Below are 13,870 nucleotides of genomic sequence, written 5' to 3' on the forward strand. Positions count from 1 at the left end.
TAAGTAAATAAATAGTTTATTATACTAGATACTTTCATTATAAAAAATATAAATGAAAGCTTATGTGGAAATGGAGGATGTTTGTGAAGGATAGGATCCATGATTGGAAGGGAAATAAATGTTCTTTCAAGATTGAATGCATTGGTGATGAACATGACTGGCATATGGTTATTAGATAGGGTGCGCTTTATCATTTAGGAATCCGTCTAGATGACTTGTTCAACATACTTTTTTTTGAACGTCCAACATAAGAATCGCCGGGTACTCCGTACGCGGCACCCATTGGCCGAAAGGTAGCCCGCGGCAGCCCAACCTGCACGCACGGAGCCCCTAGCCCACCATGCCACCAGTTCCGGGAAAAACCCGACCCTGCACCCGCCCGAGGGCACGACAATGCAAAGCCGGTAAAACCCGGGTGGATCAGGAATCGAACTTGAGACCTTTCGGTCAAAAGTCTTCCCTCATTTCCATAACCACTGAGCTATAGGAATCCGTCTAGATGACTTGTTCAACATACTTCTTTTAAATTCTTAATCATTTTAAAAATAAGTAATAAAAATACATAGTAAAATACATGGTGTTTCAATCTTAAAAACATTAATTTGTATAGTATTTGCTAGACTTCATGTCTATATTGTTATAGGTGGATGCCGCTTGGCAAACCGGACATGTTGGGTAGTGTTTCAATCTTAAAAACATGAAATTGTATAGCGTTTGCTAGACTACACGTCTATAATGTTAGGCTGGACGGTATGGAGGTTCGTCCTCCGCCGTCCAGCTCCGGCGCCGTTCCACCCTCCATCTCGCCCACCCCCCCCCTCTGTCTCGTCGTCTCCGTCTTCTTCTTGCCGTCCAGGACGGTCCATGTGAGGACAAAACTACCTCATAAACATATATATACATACAATATATAATATATATATTTAGGATCATCCCTCATTTCCATACCTCCATCCTCTTTGCCTCATTCTCATGCCCATCCTACGTGGCGCTTACGTGGTGGACCATCCTCCAAGGGAGGACCATCACCATACTACCTTATAGCCTTATAGGTGGATCTCCCTTGGCAAACAGGAGATGTCGGATAACGGGTCAAAACATGTTTGTACAAGAGTTGAGGTGCCTTTTGTTCACCTTAAAAAAACTATAAACAACTAATGCACCCAATATGACTAAAAAGTTAGGTTATATAACAATGTTATGAATCAAAAATACCACATTTAGCAGTAACACATAACACACATTGTACCCAAAAAAAAAAAAAAAACCCTTCTTTTTACCCAACTATATATGTTGTGAGAGAGAGAGACTCTTATTAAGCAGTGAGTATGCAGCATATACATTATACACTAGAATCGGATATAAAAGAATAGAACAAAGTATACAATGCATGTCAGGTTTTACATATACAAGTTAAAAACCGAATAAACAAAGACGAAGAAAAAGTAGTAGTTACTTGTATCTAGCCAGCAAGAATTGGATTTCTTCCTTCATCAATTTCAACAATGAGTGTGTGTTCAGAATCTGACCCTTTTGGTCCTTCTGTGTACAGTGTAGGGAGGTATGCATTGTATGCTGGTAAATATCTCGACACAAAATCCATCACCTGCAACTCGGATCACACACAACAAACCATGTTAGCTCACAAACACTCAATTTTGACCCGTTCACTTATAAACTCCATTCCCGACCCGTCACTAAATAAGCAAGAGAGCATTGGGTCTAAACTTGGGTCATTAACGGGGGGACATGGATAACCTGTTCATTTATGAAAGAGTAAAGTGCCATTTTCGTCCCTGAGGTTTAGCCAGGTTTGCGACTTTCGTCCAAAGGTTTGTTTTTTCGCGTCTGAATCCAAAGAGTTTGTAATCTTGCCATTTTCATTAGGCTCGTTAACTCCATCCATTTTTCACCGTTAAGGACTTAAGTCAAGGTATTTCCGTCTTTTTTGTTAACTTAAAAGGCAATCTGGTCTTTATCACTTTATGCACAAGCACTTTAGCATAATGTACAAGTATTTAAAATACCCTTACTAAATAAAAAAGACAAAAATACCCCTGAGAAAAATGGATGGAGTTAACGAGCCGGATGAAAACGGCAAGATTTCAAACCTTTTGGATCCAGATGCGGAAAAACAAACCTTTAGATAAAAGTCGCAAAACTGGCCAAACTTAAGGGACGAAAGTGGCATTTTACTCTTTTAGAAAATTATAATCATATTGGCCACAATGTTATCTATATATAAGACTCCCTTTTCACTTGAACCCTTTTTGACTCGACCCGACCCGACCCGAATGGAACCCTATTTGACAAGACGTGAAGCAAGATGAATCTAATATTGCATACCTCCTCATCAGTCATCCCGGGGTTTCCAGCTTCTCTCATTTGAATCTCTGCCTGCAAGATTTCCCAAAATATATATATAAAAAAAGAAACGATAAGAACATGGATGATGATGATGATGACAATGACGACAAACCTGTAACCGCCATTCGTAGACGCAACTTGGGTCTTTAATTTTGATAATAATCCATGATTTCACGAACTTGTCCCATGCATCATAATAAGCCTCGAGATTTTTATTAACTATTTCTAGCTGCAGCAAAAATTTTGGTTACGTTGATTTTCACACAAAAAAAAAGGATGTGTGATCTTCGTTGTCTAACCTGTGGGTCAATGGCTTTGACCACGTCAGCAGGAACAGGCTTAAAACCAAGCATCCAACCCTCAAAAAGAACTACCTAAATTATGAAGCAGAAGAATAGGCACATGAATGTCATTAGAAAAAAAAAAAAAAAAAAAAAAAAATTCCAACATAAACCCATCTACAAACAAAAAAACCCAGTTACCACTAATGAAGTTTGACTTACTGTTAGAGGTCCTTCAACTTCAGGCCATGTTGAAGGGTCAGCTCTATCACCTCTCCCATTGTAGGCAGACTGCACAAGGGAGAACATCTAATTTAGAGGTGGACAACTCGACATACGACGTTTCAACGGTATGATTTCGGAATGGGTCGAACACATAAAACTAAAAAAGATAGCTAAATGGAAACGGGTCAAAGTCAACCAAAGTGTATTTTCAATCTGTAGAGGTGGCAATTCGTGTTAGATTTTGGTTTGCGGGATGGTATCACGTAACCCAAACACGAGCCGTTTAGTTAATAGTGTCAGGAAAACTCAAACCTAACCTGGATGCACTTAATCCATGTAACCTGGTAACAACCCCCATTATCTGTTTATCTAAAAGGGCTTTAAACAAGTTGGCGGGTTGAACTTATAAGTTGTATATATTTTTGAATGTGAGTTTAAATGGGATGCCGGGTCGGGGTCAACCCATTTATCTACAGCCCAAACCAAACTTGAAATGTTTATCCAATGGGTCAGATGGGCTGATCCCTTTACGATCCAACCCTAACCCATTTATTAGTTGTCACCCCTGTTTTCAATGCATAAAGCCTCATAAATCATTTTACCAAAAAAAAATCACTTTCTATTGAAATGATATTCGACAATCACTATTTACACATCAACTGAATATATATATATATATATATATATATATATATATATAGGGAGGAGCTCATGCGAGAACCACCCTTATTGTGAGAACCTTGAGAACCAATGTGAACACAACCTAAAATAGCTAAAAAAACCTAAAAAAACCTAACCCCCAACCCCCCCCCCACCCCCAAAAACCTAAACCCCCCACCCCCCCCCCCCCCAAAAAAAACCTAACCCCCCCCCCCCCCCCAAAACCTAACCCCCCCCCCCCCCCCCCAAAACCTAACCCCCCCCCCCCAAGCTAAAAAAACCTAAAAAAAACCTAAAAAAAACCTAAAAAAAACCTAAAAAAACCTAAAAAAAACCTAACCCCCACCCCACCCCCCACCCCCCCCCCCGCCCCCAAAAAACCTAAACCCCCCCCCCCCAAGCTAAAAAAAACCTAAAAAAAACAAAAAAAAAAACCTAACCCCCACCCCCCCCCCCCCCAAAAACCTAAACCCCCCTCCCCCACCCCCCAAAAACCTAAACCCCACCCCCCCCCCCCCCCACCCAAGCTAAAATGCTAAAAACTAAACCCCCAAAAAACCTAAAAAAATCTAAAAAAATCAAAAAAAAATCTAAAAAATTTTTTTTGATTTTTTTAATATTTTTTAGGTTAAAATCGCTACTTTTCGAAGCAAAAAAAAAAAAAAAAAAATTAAAAAAAAAAATTTTTTTTTTTTTTTTGCTTCGAAAAGTAGCGATTTTAACCTAAAAAATATTAAAAAAATCAAAAAAAAAATTTTTGTGTGATTTTTAGCTATTTTTAGGCATTTTTGGTGTGTTCACATTGGTTCTCGCGGTTCTCATAATAAGAGGTGGTTCTCGCATGATCTTCTCCCTATATATATATATATATATATAAAAAAACTGTACACAAAAGTGTTTCCGTTTTGAGTAAATAATTATCCATATTTTACCCTGACATCACAGATTTTGCCACCTCTATTTAAAAATCGTACTTGGAAAGACCGACACAAAGTAATTCGAAAGATACGAATGTATGAAGTGTACTTTATCATATCTGGGAAGCTTCATCTTCATACCTGGACATTTTCGTGCATCAAACTTTAGTTCAAAATTTGTGATTAAGCAAAATATATTATAAGAGGGTGGGTGATAAATACCTTCTTTAGTCAATTTTCCAAGAGCTGTTAGTGTTTCAACGGACAAAGAAAGATCATGGCTTCCAGCATTTCCACGAAACTGTGGGTCAAGAAAAAGCCTCCTGTGAATTATTTACTTAAATAGTGCCCTTAATCCTGTTGTTTTCAAGTTTTCTGCCCTAAAAGAAGATTAAAATCGATCTTTTACCTCTAAAAGAGCATTCCCAGGATTGTTCTCTCTTAGTTTAGCCTAAAATGGAAGTATAACTGCATTAGAGATCAGGTTAAAAACCGATGATGACTAAACAGTGAGTATTATTACCTGATCATCATGTGTTAAATAGAAATCGTCTATGGAAATAGTTGCAGACTTCCTGAAACATAAAGCATGTTAAAAACTCTTACTTTTCTCAATGTCAATATTAATATGAATCCGTGACTATAAGGACCATAGTTGTTAATGGCGAATAGCGACAAATAGCGATAAGGTACCTATATGCTACATAGCGAATAGCGATAAATAGCGGGCGGCTATTTTATAAATAGCGATACACTAGAAAAAGAATTTTTAAAAATTTTATATGTATATTATATCAAAATACCCTGGTATATATGTTATTTTACATGTATATTTAACAAAATCCTAATATCCAGCTATTTTATAGCTATATTTAATTGATATTTATATTTAATTTAAAAAATAAATAAATAAAGTGTCGCTATTCTCGCTATCCGTCGCTACAACCCAAATAGCGACACTGGACCTATACGCTACGTAGCGCGCTATAGCGATCGCTACGATCGCTATTGACAACGGTGATAAGGACATTGCTATTTGACAAAAGTGTATCGTTGTTCTGAACCCTACCTCCCGGAATTATGAAAAAGATAGTCTAGAGCAAAGACAAGCGTAGTCTTCCCGCAACCTTGTGGAGCACTAAAGCCAATCTGCATAACAACAGAGGATGTCAGCTAGCAGCTTACAGTCATGTTTCGCGTTATCTTTTGAAAATTATTTGATTATTGCATTTTCAAGTCACAGACAATCAATTTATAGTATGTGGGTGGGTATACTGAAACTGAATCAGATTATCTGAGTATTTAGGAGTTAAATGCTATTAGCGATTGAGTTGGACTTTAGTGTGTATGGAAATCCACAAATAAACCACAATTTGCCTAGCACCAGAAAAGTGATTATCTCATCATCATAACTTTAATCGGCAAAGCAAACCCAAAGACCATCTCCTACAGCCCGTTCTGTTGATTATCTTAGGGGCTGTTTGTTTACCTCTTAATGAGGCTCTTAATGGTTCAGACCTCTTACTGGTTCAACACTTAATGGTTCAGAGTGTTTGTTTCACGAGCAGATGTCTGAATGGTTCAGACATTTGCCTCTGAATGGTTAAGATTTATACAGAGTCTGAATGGTTAAGACCTCTAATCTGAATTGGTCAAACATTTGCCTCTGAACGGTTAAGCATTATACAGGCTTAACTATTCAGATGTTGCCAAACAGCCCCTTACTCTGATTGTTCGATATCATACAATTACTTTCAAAAGACAATGCCAAACATCCCCATTATTTTGCATCACCAAATTATTCAAGCAAACGTCTGAAGGATGTACAAGCAAATTTGAGAAAACAGGAAACTACCGTAAACATAGTTGTTAATAGCGCTCATGGCGAGCGCTATAGCGAATAGCGTAGCATAGCACTCATGTGTCACTATTTGATTTTGGTGCCTCCATAGCAGGTAAATAGCGGGATTTTAAGTTTTTTTTGTTTTTTTTTTTTCTCCATTAATATAAATAACAGGATTGTATAGGTATAAAATAGCAGGATTTTTAGGTTTTTTTGTTAAGTATACATATAAAACAGCGTATTTGGATATAATCATTTAAAATATTTCCTAAAATTTTCTCCTAGTGTGTCACTAAACATAAAATAGCGTATGCTATTTCATCGCTATCGCTACGTAGCATATAGGTAGCTTGTCGCTATCGTCCGCTATTCGCTATTAACAACTATGACCGTAAGACAAATTCTAACAAGGGATAGTGCATGTGAAGGACACTGAAGTATTCAGCCCCTTTTTTTCATCAAGGACACTCACATCTTGAAACTTCTTTATAGGTTAATACGAAATCCAGCTAAAACATGCCAAATGTTGTAACATGACAAAATCCATTAGTTTTTTTTAACATTAATGGGTTGCTTAATGCTTATCGATAGCTCCATACAATGTAATACTTGTCTTTTCAAAACATCTTAAGGGGATTTCAGCATTATCCACTCCACATTACAAGTTAATACTGTAATGGGCTGTTTTAAGACTTAGATTAAATTTATAGATCAGTTTATACTATAGCCCATAATTAAATTAGATGTGTGTGTGTTATATATACATATAATAAATGAATATGTATAATTTGATTTTGAATCGAATTTAAAATTACAAATTCGTATTTGATTCATATTTGACTCTATGTTGTCAAAGACGCAAGGCGCAGGCGAGGCGCATCGGCCTCGCCCGAAGCCTCGGCGCAAGGCGCAAAAAAAGCGTGGGTTTTTTTAAGAAAAGCGCACATAGAGAAAAAAAAATATAAAAAATATGTTATGCTTTGAAAAATAAATAAGATTCCACATATAAAATAAAAAAACTATTATATATGCCATTTAAGATCATGTAGGTAATAGTTAGTAGCAAAAGTTTAGGACTTATACACACGTAGTGATGCCAAAAGTTATACCAAAAGTTACTAGGACTTATACAAACGTTTGCGGTTACTAAAACATTTAAACTTATAGTTCATCATCAATCATCAAGGCCATCATCAAAGTCATCAGAACTTCCATCAACATCAAATAGATATTCAGCGTCGGCTCGCTTCGCTGCGCCCGAGAGCCTAGGCGCGCGCCTTTTGCGCCTGAGCACCGTTTTTACAAACAAAAAAAAGCCCATTTTTGCGCCTAAGCTACCACCAGGCGCTATAGGCGCGCCTCGCTGCGCCCGAGCGCCTAGGCGCGCGCCTTTTGTGCTTTTGACAACTATGATTTGACTTACTGGACTCAAATTTGATTTCTTGATAATCGAATAGAATTAAGTCGAATTTCGAATTTTTCGAATCCGAATCGAATTCCGAACACCCCTAATCCTAACAAACAAGGATAGAGCAATTAGAAGGTTAGGAAAATACCACTAAAGGAGGGATGTCATCGCCATCTTTAAACGTAGACCTATGATCAGATATTTGCTTTTCACACCACAAGAAGACTGGGATATAATAGTGATAGATTCTAGCTTTTTGGGGTGTAGTCAGGTATAGCTCGTTGAGCTGAAACAATTTACACACGTGAAAACCGCTTTCTAACCACTTGTCTATAGACTCAGCTATTGTTTCTGGGGTGAACCCAAGTTTCTCTATAAGGGGTCCTGCGCAGATAAACTCGAAAAGATCCTTCACAGATGAAACTGCTGCAGGTGTAGATGGAAACATTGCGTGTAATTGACCATGATTCCTTTTGCTGTTGGCTAGAATATATTTATACTTTGAGCTGTCAAGCATCCATGAACATCCATGCCCTGCATCAATAATGTCATATAATAATATATGAATATATATAGGTATATAGGGTGGGGTTCTAGAGTGAACATTTATATAGGGAAAGGGTAAAATGAGAATCACCTTGAGTTGTGAGAACCGTGAGAAGTAGGCCTTACAAAAGGTTTTTTCATTAATTTTTTTTCCCAAAATTTTTTAAAAATATCAATTGTTTCAGAAAAAAAAAAATGTCGCCTGCGAAAATTTACAGCTCATTTTGTAAAACAAATTTACATCCATGTAAATGGAGAATAAATACGCTCGGAAATTTTTTATTTTTTTTACAGATGTGTTTGTAACATTTTCATCTACGTTTAGTGCAAAAAATGGTGGCAAAACTCGCGCAGGAAGTAGGAGCTCTCACTGTTCTCACAACTCAAAGTGGTTCGTAATTGAACCAGATCCTATATATATAGGGTTAGGTTCATTTATGAACAACCCACTTGATAGTGAACTGTGTGAACTAATCCTAGCCCTTGATTATCAATACACAAGTGTATATCAATGGCCAGGAATTGATCATGATTTGATGATGAAAATACACTAGTGTATTTACGATTTGATGATGTAAATCAACGGCCAGGATTTTGGTTGTGTTCACACTGGTTCTCGTGGTTCTCGCAATAAAGGGTGGTTCCTAACGGATCCTATATATATAGAGAGAGAGAGAAAGTATAATGTACTTCAAGGCTTAACCTACATTAACATACATGACAAAAAATATAACATGCGTTATTATCATAGAACGTGCGTGATTATAGTCTCATGCGTGATTATGTGGTCCCATGCGTGATTATGTGGTCCCATGCGTGATTATACCCCTGATCCAACGGTTACCATTGTCTCCTACGTGATGTATGATAAGGCTTTTTGTATGTTAACCTTACTATATATATATATATATATATATATATATATATATATGTATGTATGTATATATATATATGTATGTGTATATATATATATATGTATGTGTATATATATATATATGTATGTATATATATATATATATGTATGTATGTATATAGGGGAAGGTTCAAATGAAAACCACTAGTTATTGTGAAAACTAGAAAACTAACTAAAACCCACTAAAAAGGAGGGAGGGAAGACTTTTAATGAAAGAGGGGTAAAATTGGAACAAAAAATATATAACTTTTCAAACATTTCCCATTTCTCCATACGTTATCATTTTAAAACAAAAATGGCACCATAAGATCACAAATTTTCTTATCTTTCATTCAAGTATATTCGAGCATATTTTTTATGACATAAAAAAAGATTTATGGTGTCGTCTTGTTTTCAATACTATTATTATAGTAGTGCACATGTGCAATATAACATGTACTACAATGTGCATTACATGCTTAAAATTAGTTTTTTGATTCTAGTTTAGCTTTTAGGGTTAGTTTTTTTGGAGGTTTAGGATTAGGATTAGGTTTTTGGGTGTGGGGGGAGGGGGGTTTAGGTTTTTGGGGGGTGGGGGTGGGGGGGTTAGTTTTTTTTCGGGTTTATGTTTAGGGTTTAGTTTTAGGTTTTCGGGAGGGTGGGGGGGGGTTTAGGTTTTTTTTTTTTTTTTTTTTTTTTTTGGGGGGGGGGGGGTTAGGCTTTTGGTGGGAGGGTGAATTTAGGTTTTGGGGGGGGGGGGGGGGTTTAGGTTTTTGGGGGGTGTCGGTGGGGGGTGGGTTAAGTGGTTTAGGCTTTCCGTATTAGTGCACATGTGCAGTACAACCAAAAAAATTTTTTTTTTTTTTTTTTTTTTGAAATTTTTTTTCCATATATAAAAAGTAGCGATTTTTCTAAAAAAATTGTAAAAAAAAAAAAAAAAATTTTGTATGTTTTTTTAGGCTTTTTTAGTTAGTTTTCGAGTTTTCACAATAAAAGTGGTTTTCATTTGAACCATCCCCTATGTATATATATATATATGCATGTATATATATATAGAGGGGGGGGGGGCAGCAGAAATATCAATCAACTCTACAATAATTGATGGTGTACAATAATGTAACATTTGGCATTGACTTGTAATGAACTTGAAATCTTAGGTTTCCAACTGCACTTTTCCAGTATAGCAACCTAATTCTGTACTTTTACAACAGATCAACTGCTCATAAATGACGGATAGTCTGGTATTCTGAACATGACATGTGATTAACCTAAACCGTAAGCAGTTACTTCTCTCTCTAAGGTCTAAGCATTGACTATTTGACCGCAACAGCCGAGCTTTAGATACTAGTAAAATAAAATCTCCATCTCATTTTGTTGGAAACGAGAACAGATTCTCTTACCAAAAGCATCCTATTCTTCTCCATCTCATTTTTATGAAATGGAAAACATAACATGTTCCCAAAAGCATCCTATTCTTCTCCATCTCATTTTTTGTAATGAAAAACATATTATCTTCCCAAAAGCATCTTATTCTTCTTCAAACACAAATCATAGCTCTTTGAATCACACAATATCATAGACTACTTCATATGTGGTAGATAGATCTCACTAACGATGACAAGGAAATCGAAACCAGCCACATTGTTCTCAGATTGTAATCAAATCACTATTCAATACTCACGAATTAATTACTCACACAGGACGAAACAAGTACGCAAGCTCATAAACCTAATTTGCCATCTGCATCACACAAGAGATCCAAAACAAGACACCACAATATAATAGATCCAAGGCCACATAGCATCTAATACTTACAAACATTGTATACGTAAACAAAAACACTCATGTGTGTGAAGTAAATAACATCCATAACGAGTCAACGAGATATATCTATGAATACAAAACGAGCGTATTCTACAGAAAACTGTGAAAATTTAAGGATTAACTGGAGTGAAAACTCTCACATTGTAATCAAATCACTACTCATGGATTAACTACTCAACACAGAACCAAACAAGTACACAAACTCATAAACCTAATCTGCAATCTGAATGTAAACTGCATCATACAAAGAGATCTAACACATAACACCATAGTATCGTAGATTAAAGCAACCTAGCATCTAATACTCACAAACATTGTCTAAGGAGACAAAATCGCTCATGCGTGTGAAGGAAATAACAACGACAACGAGTTAACGAGACGAACAATAAACAAATTGAATACAAAACAAGCATAATCTACAACCAGCCACATTGTAATCAAATAACTACTCACAGATAAATTACTCAACACAGAATGAAACAAGTACACAAATCATAAACCTAATTTTCCATTTGAATGTAAACGGCATCACACAATAGATCCAAAACAAAACAAAACAAAACACCACAATATAACAGATCTAAGGCCACCTAGCATCTAATACGTACAAACATTGTATAGCTAAACAAAATCGCTCATGCGTGTGAGGTAAATAACAATGACAGCGAGTCAACGAGATGAACAATAAACAAATTGAATACAAAGCAAGCATAATGTACAACCAGCCACATTATTCTCACATTGTAATCAAATCACTACTCGCATATTAACTGTTCAACAAAGAATCAAACAGGTAGACAAAATCATAAACCTAATATACAATCTGAATGTAAATTGCATCATACAAAGAGGTCACACACATAACATCATAATATCATCGTATACTCACAAACATTGTATATGTAAACAAAATTGCTCACACTTGTGAAGTAAACAACAACGACAATGAGATAAACATTAAACAAACCGAATGCAAAACAAGCATTATCTACAACCATCCACATTGTTCTCGCATTCTAATCAAATCACTACTCACAGATTAACTATTCAACACAGAACCAAACAAGTACACAAACTCATAACCTAATTTGCAGTTCGAATCTAAACTGCATCACACAAAGAGATCTCACACAAAACACCATAATATCATAGCTTAAAGCAATCTAGCCTAGCATAGTAGCATCTAACACTTACAAACATGGCACACCTAAACAAAATTGCTCATATGAATCAACGAGATAAGCAAATTGAATAGAAAAACGAGCTTAACCTACAGAATATGGTGAAAATGTAACAACTAATTGAAGTAGAAATCGCTCATGCGTGTGAAGTAGATAACATCAATCACGAATCAACGATATATATATAACAAACAAATTGAATACAAAACGAGCTTAATCCACATAAAAACTGTCAAAATGTAACAAAAAACTGAAGCAGAATAAACCTAATGTACCTGATTTGGATGAATGGAGGTGAAATTGAGAAGCGATTCGGTGTAATCTGAAGCTGCTGTTGTTGTGGTGGTTCCGATCGTGTGCGGCGGAGAACGACGGAGAGGAGGATGAGATTAACGGCGTCGTTGGGCGGTGCAAAGCATCCATGACCACCGCCATAGATAGTGGCTTTGTGGAGTGTGAGAGAGTGAGATATGGAGGGAGGGCACCATAAACGGTTTCAAGTTTATCTAGTTTGGAATTTTATGGACCATGCCAACTGTCCAATTTATATATTTTTTTATTTGAGATACTAGTCTTTAGCCCCGCGTTGCAGGGAGGTGATGTAAAACCGTGCTACTAGCCGAGTAGCAACCGAATGACGATCAAAATGATATTAAAATATGAATTTCTAACATAAAGCGGCTTACGTGACGTGAAAACGTAGATAAAGTCTAATTTATACTGACACATATAAAAATCGAGGACTAAAAAAAACTTGAGGGATCAAATGTGACCACTAAACACCGTGCTAAATAGCGACCGTCTCCGGGAAAAAAAGCCCAAAACAAAAACTAATAAAAAAATTAAACTCAATTAACTACGGGTAAAATGAAAAACATTAAAGTTCACCAAACGAAAAAGAAAAAAAAATATACATAAACACAAAGGAAACATCCACAAAAGACAAAATATGCACTATTTTTCAATACCGATACATATTAAAAAGTGAAGGGGTTAAAAAACATGAGGGATCAAATATGACCATTAAACAACGTGCTAAGTAACAACCGAACGGCGACCATATACGAGAAAAAGTCCAAAACAAAAACTAATAAAAATCTCTACTCATTTAATTATGGGGAAAATTATAAGAATATAATAAAAATAAATAATATTAAAGTTCACCAAAAGAAAAAAAATAGAAAAAAATAGGGAAAAAAAACATTAGCATAAAGGACAACAAAAAAAAATAGACACTATTTCTCAAATGTTATAAATTAATATATATAAATAATTAATATATATATATATATATATAATAGATAATATCATATAATAATAGATAATAAATAATTGATATTATGTTGATTTACCATTCATATATTTTATTATAATCACAGTTGTTTTATATTATTTGTAGTTTAAAATATCATTAATTTTTAAGAGTTCATGTGTTGATTTATGTTGCCATAATGGACGAATCGTAAATAATTAAGAAGGAATTGATGCTATGTTTATTGGATAATTATGTAAATAGTAATAATAATAATAAGGATGATGATAAGGATAATGATAATAAAATTATTTTTAAATAATTAAAAGTAAAATTGTGAGGTTTAATGAGAGATTGTCATGTGGCATTAATTGGAGTCTTTTATTAATATTTAGATTAGTTTTAAATAAGCTCAATTTTTACCAATTGGTTGATAATACGCTCAACTTTCGATTTGTATCACACAACTCGTAA

At 35.5% G+C, this 13,870-nt stretch overlaps 1 protein-coding gene across 1 annotated transcript; it reads right to left on the bottom strand.

Moving 5' to 3' along the window:
* Positions 1-1,298: 1,298 nt before the first annotated feature.
* LOC110935609 (D-glycerate 3-kinase, chloroplastic) lies at positions 1,299-12,651 on the bottom strand. The gene is made up of 12 exons (XM_035989685.1): positions 12,420-12,651; positions 7,850-8,235; positions 5,520-5,599; positions 4,974-5,025; positions 4,860-4,901; positions 4,673-4,751; positions 4,560-4,591; positions 2,871-2,939; positions 2,667-2,741; positions 2,480-2,596; positions 2,347-2,397; positions 1,299-1,606 (listed from the first exon to the last, which is right to left on the bottom strand). The coding sequence occupies exons 1-12, from the start codon at positions 12,577-12,579 to the stop codon at positions 1,463-1,465; spliced, it is 1,287 nt and encodes a 428-aa protein (XP_035845578.1). The 5' UTR covers positions 12,580-12,651; the 3' UTR covers positions 1,299-1,462.
* Between the last annotated feature and the right edge of the window lie 1,219 nt (positions 12,652-13,870).

Source organism: Helianthus annuus, chromosome 4 (assembly GCF_002127325.2).
Source record: "Helianthus annuus cultivar XRQ/B chromosome 4, HanXRQr2.0-SUNRISE, whole genome shotgun sequence".
Lineage (NCBI taxonomy): Eukaryota > Viridiplantae > Streptophyta > Magnoliopsida > Asterales > Asteraceae > Helianthus > Helianthus annuus.